This window comes from Athene cunicularia (genome assembly GCF_003259725.1).
Source record: "Athene cunicularia isolate RWA chromosome 2 unlocalized genomic scaffold, athCun1 chr2_part1, whole genome shotgun sequence".
Lineage (NCBI taxonomy): Eukaryota > Metazoa > Chordata > Aves > Strigiformes > Strigidae > Athene > Athene cunicularia.
The window spans coordinates 27,664,084-27,683,107 of record NW_020799095.1 but is presented as its reverse complement, the minus strand read 5'-3'; the positions used below and the strand labels follow the sequence as shown (position 1 = coordinate 27,683,107).

General features: G+C 39.4%; 1 protein-coding gene across 1 annotated transcript in view; it reads right to left on the bottom strand.

Annotated features, from left to right (window-relative positions):
• Positions 1-19,024, bottom strand: part of CDK6 (cyclin dependent kinase 6) — a 131,303-nt gene that overhangs the window by 23,546 nt on the left and 88,733 nt on the right. Inside the window, exon 4 of the mRNA XM_026842612.1 lies at positions 6,828-6,937. Coding sequence (XP_026698413.1) covers positions 6,828-6,937 — 110 coding nt within the window. The remainder of the gene's footprint in view (positions 1-6,827; positions 6,938-19,024) is intronic.

Genomic DNA, 19,024 nt, shown 5'->3' with positions numbered 1-19,024 from the left:
TAAATTTATCCATTGATTTCAGTCTGAGACAGAGTTTCATTTATGGCATATTATAGGAATACGTGGTCTCTCTCTTTTGGTCCTGTCCAAACCAAAGTATCTTCAGTCACATCTTTGCCTGAACTGATGTACTTGGGCTATGGCAAGAATATGTGCTGTACTTAGAAAAACAAGCTCCATGTTATGTTGCATGGTATTTTGCTGCTAATGCTGCAGTATATTATACTTTACTATACTGTTGATTACAGGCTTTAAACAAATGTTTCTGCTCCCCCAATGCTTTGAATAAATGAACAATATTAATGGAAAACATTTTTAAGTAACATCATACCGTTATTTAATTTGAAGTGAGGGTCACTTAGTACATATAAATCCTACTATCAGGTATGCATTCACAAAGTTATGGATTCGTTGTCTTCCTCAAGACCGTTCAACAGTGAAGCAACTCATTGCAAGGAATGACTAACCCAGGATATGTCTGGAGGAGAGGACACAGTACTTCAAATCTCCAAGCAATTCTCTGCTATAGCAGAGTTCCTGTGAATCACTTTCCCCAAAGCCCACCGTCCTCACTGCTTCATTCTGCAGATGAAGAACATGCTTAGGCAATTGAGAACCTGTGGTTCTGCTATTGAACATACGTTGCCAGATGTATACCTAATTTTTTCAAAGTCCAACCTTAAAAGATCACATCTGTGAGCAATTAGCACCTATAGGAACAGCTAATTCAGACCAAATGATGGCATGATGAAACTGATGCTAGTTAGAAGAGCAGACTCAAGGGTGAACTGGACTGCAGATCATTTCCGAGATAAAAGCTGCCCACCCCATTCAAAGCACCAGAGAACCTGCAGGCTGTTATGAGTTATCACTTTGTTGTCTGCTGATAACAAATGGGAGTATGTGCCTCCTTCTCTGGATAAGGACATGCATACAGTAGCTCACATACTGATGGCCTGATTTCCTTTGTAGCTACCTCTGTCTCTGTGTGTGTGTGTGTGATATTTTAGTAGACAGATAACAACAATCATACTAGCAGAGTGGCTTACATTCTTGCAAATTTAGCTTCAACACATGCTTTTGCTTGTGCTACACAGTCTTACAAAGACCAGAAGAGAGACACTGTGAATTCCAGCCTCAGCTCTTCAACTGCCAGCTCTTTATATCTCCCACATACATTGCAACCCTTACTTCGAATGAAAGTCTCACAGTCCTGGGGAGTTACCTGTTGAGGTTTATTTCACAGGTAAGACAACTGAAAGCTTGTACAGGATCACTGAAAGAAGGGCAAGGAATGGAAACTGAGACAACACCATGCGTTATCCTCTCCTCTTTGCCAGTTTGCAACAACATCTTTTACAGAGATCATTTCAACCTAGTGCTGTACCATGCACATTAACAGAGATTAGCTCCGCTACTCTTTGTGCCACTCTGTTGTGCTGAATTGTTTCGAGAGAGGCTACAATCCCCTTTGAAGTCAGGGTTAATTTCAGCAATGATTTCAGTGAAGCCGGGACACATGATCCAGCTAAAAAGAGTTCTTCTTTTCCCTCAGTGATAAAAGTTCAAGCTTTCCTATCCAGCTTCAGGTTTTGAAGACAGCTTAAAAACAGGTGTTCCTGTTACACTTGGCTATTTTCTTCTGCAACCACTTGACCATATTTATTCTGCAAAGCATTAACTGAAACTTAAGCTGCAGAGCCAACTGCTCTTCCCTCGTTCACAACTAGAGGTGGAATCCAGGGGAAGGTGGGTGCCCCGTCTCATTCCACAGACCTACTGACCACCTGGCCCTGGAGTTGACACAGAAAAAGTACATGCAATGGATCTGAGGGCCACATTTTAAACTCTACTAATCTATGGCTTGTTTGGAAAGAGGAATAAAGATTTACTATATTTTAGTGTGAAAGATTCTTTACAATTACTCTGTGCTGTAAGACATTGTACATAAGAATGAATATGTGTGTATTGCTATTTTTTTAAACCTGTTAAATGTTTTATGATTAAAGGAAGCCTGTAGGTCCTAAATGTAGTGCTTACATCACAGCCTAATCACCAGATGAGGCTCTCAGCTTTGATTTTATCACATTTATACACATTACCTAGAGCAACAAAGTCCTGGGCTCATGACTTTTCTACACACAGAGATGTAACTCCTCTAATTGGACAAATTTATACCACTGAAATATGACTTATATGCCTATAGCTTGTTTCCCTATGTCCACTGTTTGTGCCCACGAGGGAAGGTGTCCCATCATTTTAGTAAAGTTACACATCTCTCTTCTGCTGCTACAATTTTCAAGCATGGCAGGTAATGCAATAACTGTCTCACATATATTAAGAACTGGCAGAATAAGCTGAAAAATGAGACAACCACTAAAAACATGATTTAATATTTAAAAATGAATAAATAGTAACCTCATGCTATTTGTGCCAGACTTGTGGCTTATGAAATTCTGGGACTGATGACCATACCAACAGCAGGCTGATTATAACACCATGGAGCTGGTGCATTAACAGTCTCAGAAGGGCATGTGCATGGTATTAATTTCCCTCTCAGCTGGATGAAGCTTGGGCACTGAGATAATACTGTTTTACTTTTGGTTTGGGGAGGTGGAAAAGGGTTTTGGGAAAGGACTGTCTTTCAAGTTTTGGGTTTGAATTAGTACCTGTAATGTTTGTGAAGATTGCACATGCAGTCACAACACTGGCTGCTCTAAAATGTATGACTTCTTCAGCTTGACTGGGCTATAAATGTAACAGAGGCTACAAAAAATTGATCGATCATCTCTTCTGATGATTTTTAGCTCTGTATTTACTTCAAAGGAAGACAAACTCAGTTGCTTGTGCAATATTATAGTTAAACTTGCCTAAATGGAACTATATAGATATCTGACTCATTAGTCCCACATATACACCTACTAACACCCTACTCTGTGCAGGATTAAAATCATATAGGATTGCGGTTCTTAAGACTAGGCATGTACAGTCGCACTAAGAACTAAGCATTGAAACATTTCACCATTTTTTCCCAAGACTGCCTACTCAAAAGAGAGCCTAAGACTGGTGATCTCGGCTTTCTTTTATAGATCATTTCACCCAGATTTAGAATCCAGTCTTGTCATTCACCTTGATTATTATCTAATCCAAGCAAGAAGAGAGACCCTTCTCCCCTAAAACACTGTTCATGCTTTCCTGCTTTGGAGCTGCCAGCAGTCCTTGGGCCATCTGGAAGAGTTACCTGTATCCAGACAGAAGTGGATGCTACTCCCATGTTTGCCTTTCTCTTTAATGAGTGGTTCACTAAGTAGGAGTTACAAGGCCCTTCCTACTGGCCAAGAAAATGCTCAGCCTCAGAGTGAAACCTTTTTATAAGTAATCCTTACTTTTACCTAAACATAAAAAAAAAAGCACTTATCTTGCAGTACCAAAGGATGCCCCCATGCCTTTGCCCCCCCCGCCAGTCCTGCCAGCTGTGCCTCTGAAGGATTCTGTGATATGGTAGGAAGCCATAGCATACCTTACAATTTTCCTTACTGGTTATTATTATCAATGCACGATAGCTTTTAAATCACAAAGAAAACAGTCATTGTGACAAATACATTTACATTTTTGTTAGACAAGGACAGTCCATCCAAATGTGTCTAGAAGTCACTGCAACCTACTTAATTAGACAAGAAATTTAAAACCTGAAACTACCATATAAGGAAAATTTCAAGTAATGCTTTATTTGGGGTGCTCTTATGAGCAGTGCACATAGACAGAAAAATACGCACAAAACGGAACAGTTTCTGCATACACCTGACTACTGAGAAATTTATTGCTGATCTGTAAGTAGAGTAGGATCCTTGGGAATCTGTGCGAGGGGTTTCAGGACACAACCTTTGTGTGTTCACGTATGCTGAAGCCTACAAATCTGCACCATAGCTAAAATGTGAGTGTTTTAAATAGACTTTCTACAAACCTCGTATTGCAGGAAAAATGCCTTCTCACCTGAGCAGTGCCATTTGTTTAGCTGAATTAGCCAAGATGAGATAAATGTTCAAATTTATTCTAGGTGTATCTAGATAGAGTTATATTTATTGTAATTTTTTTGTGTCTATGAATTCCTTTATACAGTTTTGTGTATTTCGGATCTATTTCTTAAACAAATACTTCATTTGTATTTGTCTTAAACTTTTTTGGACTAAGGGTGGTTTAAATTAAATGAGGTGCCTTCCACTCTGAGGCATAGCAATCTGTAACATAGGAACTGGACCATTCATACAGAGATCACCTCTCTCCTATACTTGTTCAAACCTGCAGTACCCTGACTGTGTTTGTAACAGCCTACAAAACTATATTCTAGCAAACTCAAACTGCCAAATATCGTCTTGGCATAAACAGGATTCTGATATATTTTGTGATGCTGTGTTGTGTTTTATTTAGAAACCTATTCCAGTGAAGTCTCCATGATATAAAAAAGCTCAGAGGATTCTCAGTACTTTTCTTAAAAATTACAGAGCTTTCAATCTTTCAAAGATAAAGCAAAAATGAGCAGGGAAAGAAGGCAATAAGTACCTAGTAAGACAGTAAAAGGAAAAGGTTGTCTTAATGTCAAACCAACATCTACTTCTAAGCATTAGCTGCATTCTCATACTCGTATCCTATCAACATGAGTGGAAGTGCAGATTGGTGATTACCCAAGGGCACTACCATTTTCCAGCAGAAATAACTGTTGCATTTATTCAATCTTTTGGAAATAATCCATGGAGTTTGCAAAATTTTACAGTTTATTGCTACCAAGGTCACAGTAACATAGATTTTCTTTTGCAATCCATCAGGAGAATCAGAAAGACAACATATACAGAGAATGTTGCAACATTAACCCAATATAACAGTCCATGGAGATAGCATTCAGTGCTGTTCACTGTAGCTTTATGGCAATGAGCCTTGAGATTAGTCTTCCAAATCATGCTTGTATACTGAAGTATGTGAAAGTCATATTGTTTCCAGTGAAACAACACAGTACATACAGACTTGGCACATTCCTGACCTCTACAGTTTTTGACATTCTCCCAAATTTAGGACTAAGTATGTCAGACTGACCCTGCATTTGGCAAGAATAATAGAAGTCCTGGTTTTATCAAACTCTGCGTCAAGTCAGATCTCATTCCCATTTAAAAAAAACCCCTCTGCTTTCATAATATTAATGTAATATTTGCATTTGTAAACAACTAGAAAATTTAACTGTCCCTAATTACATTTCCTGTGTTGGGTTTGGAGAGTTAGTGAGTCTCGTACATCATAAAAGGAAAAATAAAAGTAAACTGGTGGTGCTTGTGTATGGCAATATTTCTTATCTGTCAGAATACTGCAAATTAAATGAGAAAAAAATGAGGGTTTTGAGCATGTAATAAAGTTTTGTGCTTGGTTGTTTGTCTTGTATCACTCTCATTGCAAATGCCAAAATGAAGTTGTTGACTGCTATTTAAATCAGAAAATGTATCAATGGCTTAATGCTATTGTGAACCTGGCAGTATATGGGATGACTAAATATTTAAAAGTTTGCAATGGAGTGTTTAACTGGTACTCCTAAAACCCACATTCTTTTTTTCTCTCATTTTCTGATCTCATTTCTTAGTCAGAGACAGAGAGGGTGGAGTATAATAATTCTACCCAGGCCATTTGACCAGGCAAGAAGCCCAAGAAAAATGATTTTTCCATATACTAACATTAATAAGTAGAGAATCCCAAAGTTATTTTGCAAGACTTCAATTAGTATTTTGCACCTCATGTTGTATAAATTAAATAGTTGTTTCTCAAGGCCCCTGCAGTATGGCTTGTAAATTATACCGATTTTGGTTTTTAGGCAACATAGTGTATAATTTTCTTTTACGTTTTCTTTATGTACGTCGTTTGATTTCACAGTGGGTGTTGTTATAAAATGCTATACAGTTTCTACATGGAGATCACCTAGGTAAAGACAACGTGCACTTTTTGCAGTAAGCTCAACCAAAATGCATGTGATAATTGGGTTAATGTTGAGTCAGATTTACATTGTTAAGGTTAGGGGTTTGTTCTTCTCCACACCCTACATGGTACAACCTCCATATTAGTGTCCTTCCATGGGGAAAGACCAGTACACAAGTGTTCCTCTCACATTCACAATTCAGCTGCATCCAGCTATAATATTTTGTAGCACGATTGTTCTGAGAGCCAATTTAATTGAATCAGCCAAAAAAAGAAGTCTTTCATCTGTTTGCTGTTTTTTTGGTTTTTGTTTTGTTTTGTTTTGGTTTTTTTTGACTACATTTAACATCTCTGTTAGCTTACACTCAGGCTAAATACTTTATTCTTAAAAAAATTTCACCTCTGTTTCCCAGCTCTAGAAATCAACTTTACAGTGACTTCTGATATCTCAAATATGCCAAGTGGGGACTATGAGCAAATACCTCCAATGCACAAACTTCAGACCATAAAGACTCTGCTGACCACCATGCTCTGCCCTCCTCAGGGTAAATCCTTTCCAGAATTCAGATTTACTCAAATTGATCAACAGGCTCTCTAGCCCACCTTTATCTGCATTTGGATTCAGGTATAACAGGAATACAGCAATGCTCATACAGGCTTTACCAAGACCTGAAGCAGACTCCCATCAAAAAAGAAAGACTTGAAGATAGCAACAAATATGAACTTGCAATGGGTATTTACACTTGCAAATAAAACACCTTATCAAGGCTTTTCCAATATAAATGTGATCCAGTGTATTGTACCAGAATTTACTGCACATTTTTTTTTCAAATTTCAAATGAAAAACATGAAGAAAATAAAACTGCATTTCTTACTTTCGACGGAACATTTCTGCAAATATGCAGCCAACACTCCAAAGATCAACTGGTGTTGCATAGCTGGACTGAAGCAAAACTTCAGGAGCTCTGTACCACAAAGTAACAACCTGCAAAACAAAAAGGAACATAAGAGAGAGCATACTTAGCTACAGAATTACCATTTCATAAGTGTTGTGTATACAGCTCCCATTTAGTTTAAGCCAAACTGTAAAATTTTACAGGGAAAACTGGTTTGGCCAGTGCACAGAAAAGGGTCCTGTATGGAAAATCTCAGTATGGATAGCTGCAGTGATGATGAGTTGGGAAGTGAGACCACTTCTTGTCAAGAACAGTGCAGTTCAGCGTACATCAAAAATACAACAGGGTAGTGTGTTGGTGTGATATCACAATACCATAGCACTACCAGAACAACTAGGTGAAGCTTTTGCAACTTACAGACCCAAATATTTTTCAGTGGAGATTTGGACTCTCCAAATGTAGTCATCAGAGCCAAATTGAAAACAAGTAAGCTAAGGAATACTGTGGGTTTACCCATAGGACAAATCAGAACCTGTAGCCCATGTCTGTCCTAAACCCTTCATAGTTTATGTATTATTTTTTGTGAAAGAAATAGGGCTAGCCAAGCTGGCGAAACATGTCTGACCTGTCTCAAAAGTCCTCTCTGAAGAAACTGAAGAAATTATAACTTTTTTTTTTTTTTTTTAAAATCAGTTGGATACAGATTATGTCAACCCCCCCACCCCCCACCCCCTCCAAGCTGCCCCTTACTAAAGGTATTCAGTGCTGTCCACTGTGATTTCCTTGCATACAGAGGTAGCTTAAACTGTCTGTTTTCAACTAAGCAACACAGCAGAGGGATCCTCAGCAGTTTCCTGCCCTTTATAGTTGTGACTGTCTCTGTCCACATGCTGCTGGTTAGACCAGGACTAACTTCTTTCACAATTTATTTCCAAATGATACACTCTTTCCCAGGGACATATGCCATGTAAAGCGTCCGCTTTTAGGCTGTTCTTGTCCTGGTGGTCATGTTGCAACATGCTGTAGAGACCCAGTGGGAATTTTACTGGCACTGCTCCATCGATGTACTTTGATGAGTCCTGCACACTGGACCCACAACAGAGATGGGACAGTTTATATTTATCCTTTTGTTTCCCACAAGTAGACCAAATACAGATGAAGTTGACTGTATCTTCAGTATATTTACAAGAACACAATGAGCTGCTTCAGAGTCCTGTGTGAGCTATTATGCTGCTAGAATATAATCTCAGAATCTCGGAGTATCCTGCTCCTGATACCATTATAATCCAGCCATAACAACACATGATCATCAGCTAAATACCAATATTTTCTTAGTGTGTGTAATTTAAACTTCTGACTATTAATCTGGGGGCAGGAAAGGTCTCAACAATTACTTGTTTGTTCCTCCAATGAATACAAAGGTGGGAGATGCAGCATTCAGGAGGAGCATGAAACAAAGTAAAAACACTGAAAAGAAGCAAGTGCAAAGAATAAAAATAAATTTTAAAATTATGTTAACTAGGGTAGTGAGTTCTGAATTTCAAGACCAGTATGAAGAAATGTGTAAGAAGAGTGGGGTTTTTTTTAATGATAACAATATAATTGTCTTCTAAGCAAAAATAACAATGGAAGTAATCAGCCGAATTTGCTGGTCAAAGGCAGCTGAAACAAAAGCAAATACAACATTTATTACAATCATTACATGCCCTGACAGCCTTTGGAACTACTGAATGGCTATTGAAGGGAGGAGGTTCATGGATATTTGCACAAGTGGTCATATTTGCTAACAGTCCTCTTAAACACTTTGATCTCTATTCATAAAATTTGTCTGTGAAACAGTTCAATAACACAGTGCAAAGTACTGCACTGGCAAGCTAGGCTTCCAGATACCTGTCCACAGAAACAGACTCCTGTGTGGAAACTGGGCATTATTTAACTCCAGTTGTCTTGGTCCTAATTTGGTACCATATTTCTCTCTATAAAAACCAGAAAAGTTTCTTCAGAGATTCACTCCAGGGAAAGAAGACAAATGTAACTGGAGGTCAGGGATTTTACTGGGGCTGCCCTGACTTGAGTCAGACAGAACTCCTCCTAAAACACATATATATTTTTCCTGGTGAAATATACCTCTCAAACTGAACTGCACTTTTATTCTCTCAGTACATTTGTGGAAAAGCTTATTGAAGAAATTTTGCTTTGAGAAATTAGATATAACAGTTTCAACCCACTATTGTTTGTCAATGGCCGGGTGTAGTGTCGGGAGCAAGAGCTGTGTGGTCTCTGATCTGCAGGAATACCACCAAACCTGACAATTCCTGGTTTGAGATCCACACAGCTCTTCTCACACAGAGTGAAAGGGTGCCTTATTTTCCCCAATCCCACCAGCCCTGCCACATTAAGGTTCTGCACTCTCAGGAGTGGGGGACGTGTGGTAGTGAGACAGTTTGAATACTTCTGACAATGTGTGCCCCAAACAGAAGTCTCTTTGCCAGGGAAATGCAGCACAGGACAGCTGCTGCTTTCCTGACAGAAGCATCGCAGCTCATGGCTGGTCACTGGGTGCTCGCTCAGGTGGAACAGTGCTGTTTTCAGAAGGCCGCAGAAGTGTGCAGCATGTTAGCTGCTTCTCCCACGTGACCACTTACTGGCACAGTTCCCCAAGCATTTGCACCCTGCTACGCTCCATGCATGCATACACAGGGGACTGGGAGATTTTACTTCTGAGTAATTTGGAAACTTAAAACCTTTAAAAAAATATATTTCCAAAGTCTTACAGTTAATTCCAGCAAATGCCAGATTGCTTTATAGTCAGAGAGGAAGTAATCTGTGTTGAGCTGTTTTGATACACTCTGTCATTACTGAGTAATTATAAAGTGACAAAGTAACTTTTATCGTTTGTAATATGCAAGTCTGTGTTTCAAAATCTGAACCTGAAAGGGATCAAAATGTACTAAACATCAGTTTGCACAGAAGTAATGCCACAGATGACTCCTCTAGTGCTCAGGGTCTTCTCCTGAAAAGAATAGGATGATGCAGATGATGCAGTGGTTTTGACACAGAGTTTCACACTCTCTTTCTCTTACCATAGAAACCAAGAAAATATTTGTGGACATTCCATTAACATTTGCAGATAAGTAGAAATGAAAATTATTCTGAACACAGGATATGGTGAGGTTGAACAACTAGATCATCACTTCCTCTTTAGCACAGTTCTGACTTAGAATGAAAAAACGCTTTGCTTAGGTAAGCCACACCAGCAGTGAGACAGGCTCTCCCTAAGAGATAGAGCACTTGATAAAGTCCCATTTTTAGGACGAAAAACGCAAGCACCTGCATCTGTACATTTCACTTAAATTCTGTCTCCCCTGAAAATCTTACACACACGTAATGTGGCACATGGTGACTGCTCTGCAGCAAAAGGGGTTTGTGCTCACAGGCAGACGGAGATCTTAAATTCAGCACAAGACTTCTAAACACTTTGAAGGTTGTAGGCTTTAGTGACCATGTTGCGTTCCAGTCCTCTCATCTAACAAACTTCTCTCCTTTGTCTCCTTGTTTCTCCTCATCCTGCCCGGTCTCTTTAGCTCCTCTCTTACACCAGCCAGGTTCCTCCCAGCTGTCCCCCAACTTCTGGCTCTCTCCCCCACCTCTGCCTTTCTGCCACATGCCAGTGGGCCTCCCTGACAGAGTCACCAAACATGCATAAGCCCCTGCTGCTCACATCCAAATGCCCAGGTGGTCACAGCCTGCTGCCCTGCTGTGTCTCATGTGCTCTGCCTTCCCTCATGTTCCCCGTCTGCTCCCTTGCACCTTCAAATTCCCATGAATTTCACACCCTGTCCCCTCTTTTTCCAACTGCCTCCAAATGCTCCTCGGCCAAATTAGCTCCTTTTCCCGCTTGCTCCTCAGCCCACTCTGCCTGTCCTGAGAATACCCTATGACATTTGTATTCCACAGATTAATCTATACACAAGAAGACTGAGAATTATTCATATGCTGGAAGGAGTACCTAAAGGAGTAACTATGCTCCTTTTCCAGTGCACATTTTATGTTTCCACTACCCAGATAAAATGGGATATCAGATAAGAATGATATCAGTACCTGTATATCACTGCTTCTAACAATTAAAATGTCAATAGATTTAGACAGTACTTCAGGATGAAAAGAAATTAAATGTGTATCTGAAAGGCATTAAAAAGGAAAAGAACATCTGCAAAAGTCTACCAAGGATACATCTGACCCCCTAAAGGAGGAAATGTACTCAATGAGAAGCAAGGAGAGAGCTGCATTTAGAGTCAGAAGAAGAAAGCAAACTTTACTTTGAAATAAAGCTTTCTGCCTTATTATACCTGACAGATATTGCTATCTGGGACCATCTAGCCCTGGGAGTTTCAATCCTGCACTTCATGGTACCTGTTTCTGATGAAAAATCAAATTAGCGCTATCTGTTCACTAGCAATGTGAACACAAGATCTAGGCATTGTGTCAGTCTCATTTAATTCCCATTTACTTTACAGAACAGATTTTCACTTTTGGATAACTGCTTAATTTAAATGGATCTGCACAATACACAGTCCTTTCCAAATATAGTTGCTGTCTGAATAGCATACAGTTCAAAAAAGACAAACAGAGGTTTAGGGATGGGGTTGAGTAACATAGACACAAAAGATTACATTTCGGTTTGCCACAGACTTTAAGTACAGACCAATGCCCAGTTGCACAGCTACAGGAACAAAGCAGGGATCAGACTGTAACACAGTGGCTATGTCTGTGCTAGGAAATTAAATGGGACAGGAAATGTTCCTTTGGCACTGAGACCAACAGGCACAGAGTGGCCTATGTCCATATTATTAAATTCTCAGCCTCCCAAAAAAGGTGACCGCATGCAAACTGCTTACTGAGAATGGTCTTTGGTCCATGCTTAACTGTGCCTAGGAACTGTCTGGGGAAAGGCTGGTTGGCATAACTCAAAACCATGCCAGAACTATTCTAATAATTTAACAGTATAGACAATTGAGCTCCAGTACCCACGAATGTTTCCTGGCACTCTTTAATCTACTAGCCAGTGAGTCACGCTGTGGCCCCGGGTCTTCCTTTCACTCCAGAGAGAAGGCGTTTTGCTATGCTTCCCTCATCTCTGCTGGTTCAGACGGGGCTCCAGGAGGGTGACGGGGTTGGGGAGGCATGGCCCACTCCTCATTTCACCCAGCAACTGACCTTATTTTATTGTGTGTTGTACAGGTCAGATGATGAATGCAGGCTGCAACTGCTTATTATCTGTAAGAAGAATCTGACTGGCCTACATGTAGACATCTTCTTTTTAGACATCTAAAGCTGGGTGAGATTAATTCCACTCTAATTAGTTCTGAGGGGACTTTGAAGAGGCCTACAAAACCTTTTAAAATATTGGCTTTCATAGAAATCATGACAGAAAATCAATTAGCAGGATGCTTAAATTCATACAAAGTATCCTTGAATCCAAATTAAATTCTTCTCCAAATCTTCTGCTTTCATGATTGTAGTTTCTGCTGTACTCTTTTTGGTGCTGATTTTGTTAATTATATTTGCGATTAGACACTGGCTCATTTCATTGCTTCAACCTCATGAAAGATTATTTGCAAATTAACTCATTTTTTTAAAGTAAGTTCCCTAACATGGTCCTTAAACTCAGTTATTTTGTTCAGGTCTAACTAATGGGGCTTTCACATTATCTTTGGGGCACCTTTTTGACTCTTTTTCATTTATTTTTGTCCTTTCTTTTTGAGTAAAAATGAGACAATATAGCTATATAATATATTGTGCAGTATGTAGAATACAGATCTTCAGTGTTGTTTCATGGTCTCCCAACTTCACCAAAAATCTATCACTTCAAACTGCTCAGGAGAATTCAAAGTGGAATCTTCTCAACTTCACTATGGAGCTGCTACTGCATGGCTGCTTCTTCAGGTCTGGGTCTCTAAAATGACTTGCAGAATTTTCTTCAAGCTTTGTACAAAATGTCTTCTCAGTTGTATGGCTAAGCCTGATGCATTTGCCACAGACTAGTTGGAGAGGACAGAACTACAGATGGCTAAGAATTTCGGCTTGCATATTGGTTGAAGCCTGGCTTCAATCTCCACTGTGGAGAGACTCTCTCTCCCTAATATACCTCCCTCTCACTTGCTAGAAACACTGCACTGAATCTCCAGAGAGTCTGAAAAGAAGAAATGTAATTTCTTAAATGGCTCACTGTCACAGTGTAACATTACTTATAATGAAGTCGATGTAATATTAAAAATTGGTTAGGAAAAGGAATAATTTGTCTAGTAAGTTTCATCACCTGCAGTTTGGAAAAGTGACTGACAAGCAGGATTGAGGAGGGCAGAAGTGGCAATTCAGAGGGTAGGTGACTCTAAATTACAAGGTGATGGCATTTCTGCAGGATCATGGGCTCTGACACTTGCCCTGCATGCTGCTCTGAGCCTCCCTGGGCAGCCCGAGGTGCCTCTGTTCTGCCCTGTGTGGGCAGAACTTTGGCTGCCTCCAGCCCCATCACACACCAGGAGACAAGGGAAAGGGTAGTGTGGGGGGGGTGTGCTGGAGGGAGGAGCAAGGGCAGAGGGGATGAGGAAGGGAGAGGGATGGTGCCTCACTGCACCCTGCAGCATCTTGCACGGTAACCTCCAGCACGGGGAGAGAGCCCTTCCCAAACCTGCCTGTCCAAAAGGCGTATTAAGGCCAAGACAGGTGATGGTAGTGTAGGCTTCTAACCTTTGTACAATGAATTCAGCATATGTTTCATCCCTGGTTTGGAAAAGGAGTGTGTCTGCTTTACTTGCTGGGGACTGTCTTACTATATTTTCCCATCACTATCCTTAAATAATCCACTGATCATTCTGCATTTATATAAAGCAAGCCTAGGACTCTCTTTAATCTGTCTCTGAAGAACTATTATTTCTAACCGTGATGGAGAAAATAATAATCATTACATTATTGAATGTGCTTTAGTTTCCAGACATAATATCAGCCTGAATAATTACATGTCTTTAATCTCTTTTTTGAGTAGTAGTTTTTCCACTATTATCTAACAGTTTTCAGTTCCATCGCAGAGACAAGTATGGTTGAAAAGAATGTTTCTTTCTTAGAGAAAGATTATATTTTGCCTGTTAATAGAAACATTAAAACAGTTTCCCTTTTAAAGTGTAACAAACTCCCTCGATGGCTTTTAGAAAGCACCTTATTTTTGTCAAAAGGTTCAATATATATAAAAATTACATCTTTTCAAGTGCTATGGGTCTCATGAAGTGCACATGATAATAGCAATTTTATCTCTCTATTCACATTTTTATTCACATTCTGGTTTAGGCACAAGCTTCATTAACTGCTTTGTGAAAAGTGGAAGGCTTGTTGGTATTATTTCATTAGTTAAATCATCAGGCAAAAAATTATCTATTTACAGAAGACACAAACCCTGATCACATGTACCACCCACTATCAAGTTGTTATTTTAGAATGTGATCTCCTGTTTTTGATGCTAAAACATTTGTGCTTTGAAGAAAGCAAGATTTAGCATCTACTGTAAAATAACTTGACAAATAAAGAAGCCATTCATTTCTTTGATGGTTTATACACACAAAACTAATCAGAATTTTGCTTTTCTTATTTCTAGGAAGAACCACAGTGTGATGTTGCCGCTGGAGGGTATTTCTAGGTACATCCGTTGTCAGTAGAAGTGCGCTTGTGTGTGTGTGTGTGTGTGCACGTCTGCACATCATGTGTGTATATAAACACTAGCAGAAGATGCTTTACCTACATCCAGTAGTTTGTACCTCAAAAGTCTCTGTGCACTAAGCACCTGTGTGCCAACAGCTGCTAGAAAGGAACACTGGCTCTTAAGATGAGGCAATATTTTCAACCATTAGTTATAATTCAGAACTTACCTCAAAACTAATACACAGAAACATTTTTCTATTAAGCAGAATATTTCATAGAATTCTCTACTGGCACCATATAGAGAAGACTTCTGAGAGACTACCCGAAACTTCACTTGAAATGTGTTTTATCTTTATACGAAAATAAAGAAGCAAAACTAGTAGCATCAACAGTGCCATACCTGATCCAGAGCCTGCAAAAGTCAAAGACTTGCTAGGGCTTGTTGTTACCAAAATCAAACATGATGCCTAATCTTAGAGCTGCAGAGCAGCTTTCCATGGAATATGGGACTGCTCAGTTCTTTACAGAAGTGGTCAGCTTTGCATGCAATGAGGCTCGTGCTGATATTGCAACGTATTTACATATAGAGATACTTGACAGCACTGAGAGCAACAGGCTTTCAAAGCAGCAGCCATTCTTCAGTCGCGCTTCAAGACTCAATAATCAAACAAAATTTGTAGACTAAACCAGAAAATAGTAATAGTCTATCTCAGAGCTGAAAGAGCCACAAAAGCAGAAAGAAATAAACACCTACTATAAGAAAGAAGATAATTCCTTCCACAGTACCAAAAGAAACAAAGCATTAAAAACGTGGCAGCCTGTGACTGTCCCTTGGAATACAGGTCTTGTTCTGGAACTGGCTGCTGCAATTTGGCATGTTTTCACTCACTCAGTCACCTGTTAGCATTAGCTAGTCATAATTTCTAGTACCAGATCTTGGGCCTTGTTCCAGGTGCTTTGCTCTACATCTTTAGGTAGCCACAAAACCAACTCTTGTAGCACTCCACATATTCCCACTGGGTGGCATCTAGCTTTTCTACAGTCTCCCACACCACTTATGCCAAGTCCCTGGGAGAAGGAGAATACATAGCTCTAACTTGTGCCAAGGACCAAATCATGGTCGCTCCATGCTGAGATCCCCAGAAGCTGCCCTTGTGACTGCCTAGTCTCTTCCTGAGTTCATCAGACTAGAGAATCTGAGCCTTGCCACTTATGGTTTGGCTTTATAATGAACACCAGCTTTCCATCGCTACTAGAAAACCAGAGTCTGGTTAATAAAAAAAAAAATCTCCCCACTTCCTGGGGTGCAGTGTTAGTCTTCAGTTCTGAACAGAAAAAAATCTAAATAGAGCAAAACCATGAAGGCCACCACAGACCTCTCTCCCATGGAACTTGGGACTACTTCTGTTTCAAACCATCTTTAACAAAAGGAGACAATTCACAAAGAAAATTCTGTCTTAAAGAATGGATTAAATACTGCCAGTTCTCTAGGTGAGAGGCTCTACCATGGATTCTACAGCTGCTTCTAGACAAGAAATAAGGTAGAATTTTTTTTTTTTGTAAAGAAACGTGACCATCAAAATCGACCGGAACAAATGAGTCACTCTCAAAAAGAAATACTCTGTACCATTTTGAGGCAAATGTAACTGTTGGGTCAGAGTTTAACACAGAATTCTGTTAGGATTCTGAATTGTTATAGACAACTATGAATAAAATGAAGTTTTTCAGCTTGGGACTCTGAAAAAAGGGGAAACTTCGTGCAAACAACTTCTACAAGATACTGTTTTCATTCAGCTGAGAATGAAACTTATGAACTAATGCTGTGCTTTGAGTTAATGGCCAGAGCTGAACAGGAAAGTAAAGGTACAAATAGCAATCTGGTCATATAAGTAAGAGAGGCGTACATTGTCTGCGCATAGCAGGGTGAGCAGAGTACATGTGTGCATGAGCAGGTTAGCTGCTGAGTAAGAGCTTACCTGATCTTTACTCAGAGTGTATGATGGAGGTAAAATAAGCTCAGTTGCAATTAATCACAGAATCATAGAATCGTCTAGGTTGGAAAAGACTTTGAAGATCATCTAGTCCAACAATTAATCTGAAATATTATTTCTACAAATAATACATAATCTGAAAGTATTTCTACAAATGTCTTTTATACTGAAAGAGTAGTCTCTGTGACATCTAAAATTAAGATATTTGTCTGGATAACTTATAAAGATGATACATATGAGAAATTTCATACTTCTACTACATTTTAGCTACAGTTATTAAAAATTCTTTTTGTAACTTTGGTCTCTGTTCACTTCTATGTTCCATCAACATCTACAAGGAGCACTCATCTACCAGTGGCACTAAGAGCATGGCATGGTATGGTGGGAGCCCCATAGCGCCTGATACAGTGTTATGAAGCCACACAGCTCTCCTTCCCCAAAGCAGATTGGGACTGTGATGCCACTGTTGGAAGTGGGAGCTTGTGCTCCTAGTTTCCCAATCTGCTACCAAGACTTGAGGAGGTGCCTGGAGGCAAAGTACCAATTTCGCTGATAGCCTGGTATAGTATATAAAGGGGCTGGTGGAGCAACATCTATCAGTGATGCTCATGTGAAGCAATAGCTTACAGTTAAACCTCCTGTATTACAGCAAAACCCAAAGGGAACCCAGGGTTGCAAACAAGGCAGCTTCTCTGCAGTAGAAGCTCCTTTTGTGATGTACCTGCCCTCACTGCTTCACAAGGTGCAGACTTCAATTTTGTAATCACCATGATGGCTGACATGAAGCTGGAACTTCCTACATGTATGGCATAAAGAATTTGGGCAACTCTAAACACTGCAAATATGTTCTACATTTGAAATTGAATGCAGTAGATTTTACTATGGCTTTAAATAAACATATGGCTTTAAAATGAAGTAAGTAAAAATGTAAATGATATCATAGAGATGAAACACCTATGAAATGCCTTTCAAGGTCTCCTTGAAGTTACATTTGGGAAATAAAATCCTCCTGAAACAACTTTCTTTCAAAAAACAAATTAGAAAAAAGTTTTAGAAATATGCAGGTATCCAGAAAAAAAGAAAATCATTAATTTTCTATATACAGATGCAACATATAGGTAAGGTATATGTTCATACATACTCAAACATACCACACATCATTAGAAATGATTTGAGTTTTGAAGTAAATATCAACAGGACAAGGACCTGCTGTAGACATGTAATTCCATGGCAAAACTAAGGACTTGACAGAAAGGACAAAAAGACTAAGGGGAGTCTTCAGGCTGTTTGAATCTCACATTTAAGTAGCTTTGTGAGTTTAAGACCAATAAAATAGTGGGTACAATCCACTGACTTTCCAAGGCTATGAGCTTTGTAGGCATCTTTACTCATCAAATTCCTCTTCTAAGTCTGGAAGTGTCTGTGAGTCTTAATTGTAGAAGGTCACACACATTAGAAAGGCCTGTGCTAGAGAATAAAGCATCTGCATTTTAGCTGAAGCGCTACTGTGTGTGATGCATGTTTAGGCAGACAGATGTCCTAGACACCTGAATGTTCTCAACAGAAGTCCATATGGAGTCCTACCTGGTGAAGCCTGTAACTAAATGTGATGGTGGAAGCAATCTGTGTTCGCATTCACATTAACATCTTGTACAGATGTTATTATGTTAGTCTCAAAGTGGAAACTCAGCCTGAAGGTGACTTAATTGGCACCTCCTACATCCAAGCAAATAGTTTGACCTAGGCTAGGGGCTTTTTGGGTGACAGCTCTTTCCTTGCCTTTGCTGAAGCCAAGACAGTATTCTGCCAGGAGTATATGAGTCATGGGGCAAGACTGTGTCTGAAAGTAGCTGAGTGCTTAAGAACAATCAGCTGGAAGGGGCGAGGAGTTGAGTTTCTGGATACTGCTCTCTGGAATGTGTATGCATTTTACATTAGACCATCACTGGATAAAAATAAAAGCAGGCATTAATTACATTAACCAGGCTGGATCTAGGCAGACTGTATTCCATCTCTCTGACTCTAATGGATGTGACTCACAAAAACTCTAGAAGATGGCACTATGTTTTATTCTGCGGAGAAGAAACAACATCTCCTCCTTTGCTACTTGATACACTACTCACTAGCCAAAATTTAGGATTCATAGTACAAAGCGAAGCCCAAGACTTTTAAAGAACCCAAAAAATATTTCTTCCACTTACAAATGCTACAGGATTTTCTAAACTGATATTAAGTATCTGAAGATTTAGCAGAAAAGCAGGATGTTACAGTTGGTCCAATACTAGACTTTGCTAGGCTTTATTTCCCAATTTTAACTTTAAAGCTTGTATGATTATTTTATACTACTTCAAGAAGCCAAAATTCCAAGGGAAATTAATTACAGATAACATATTGTATTAGTTGGATTAAAAAGATCTGAATTAGTCTAGATCACTGAAGACTCTACTTCAGAGTGGTTACAGACTTACAAAAACATAAAATGTTCTATTTGTG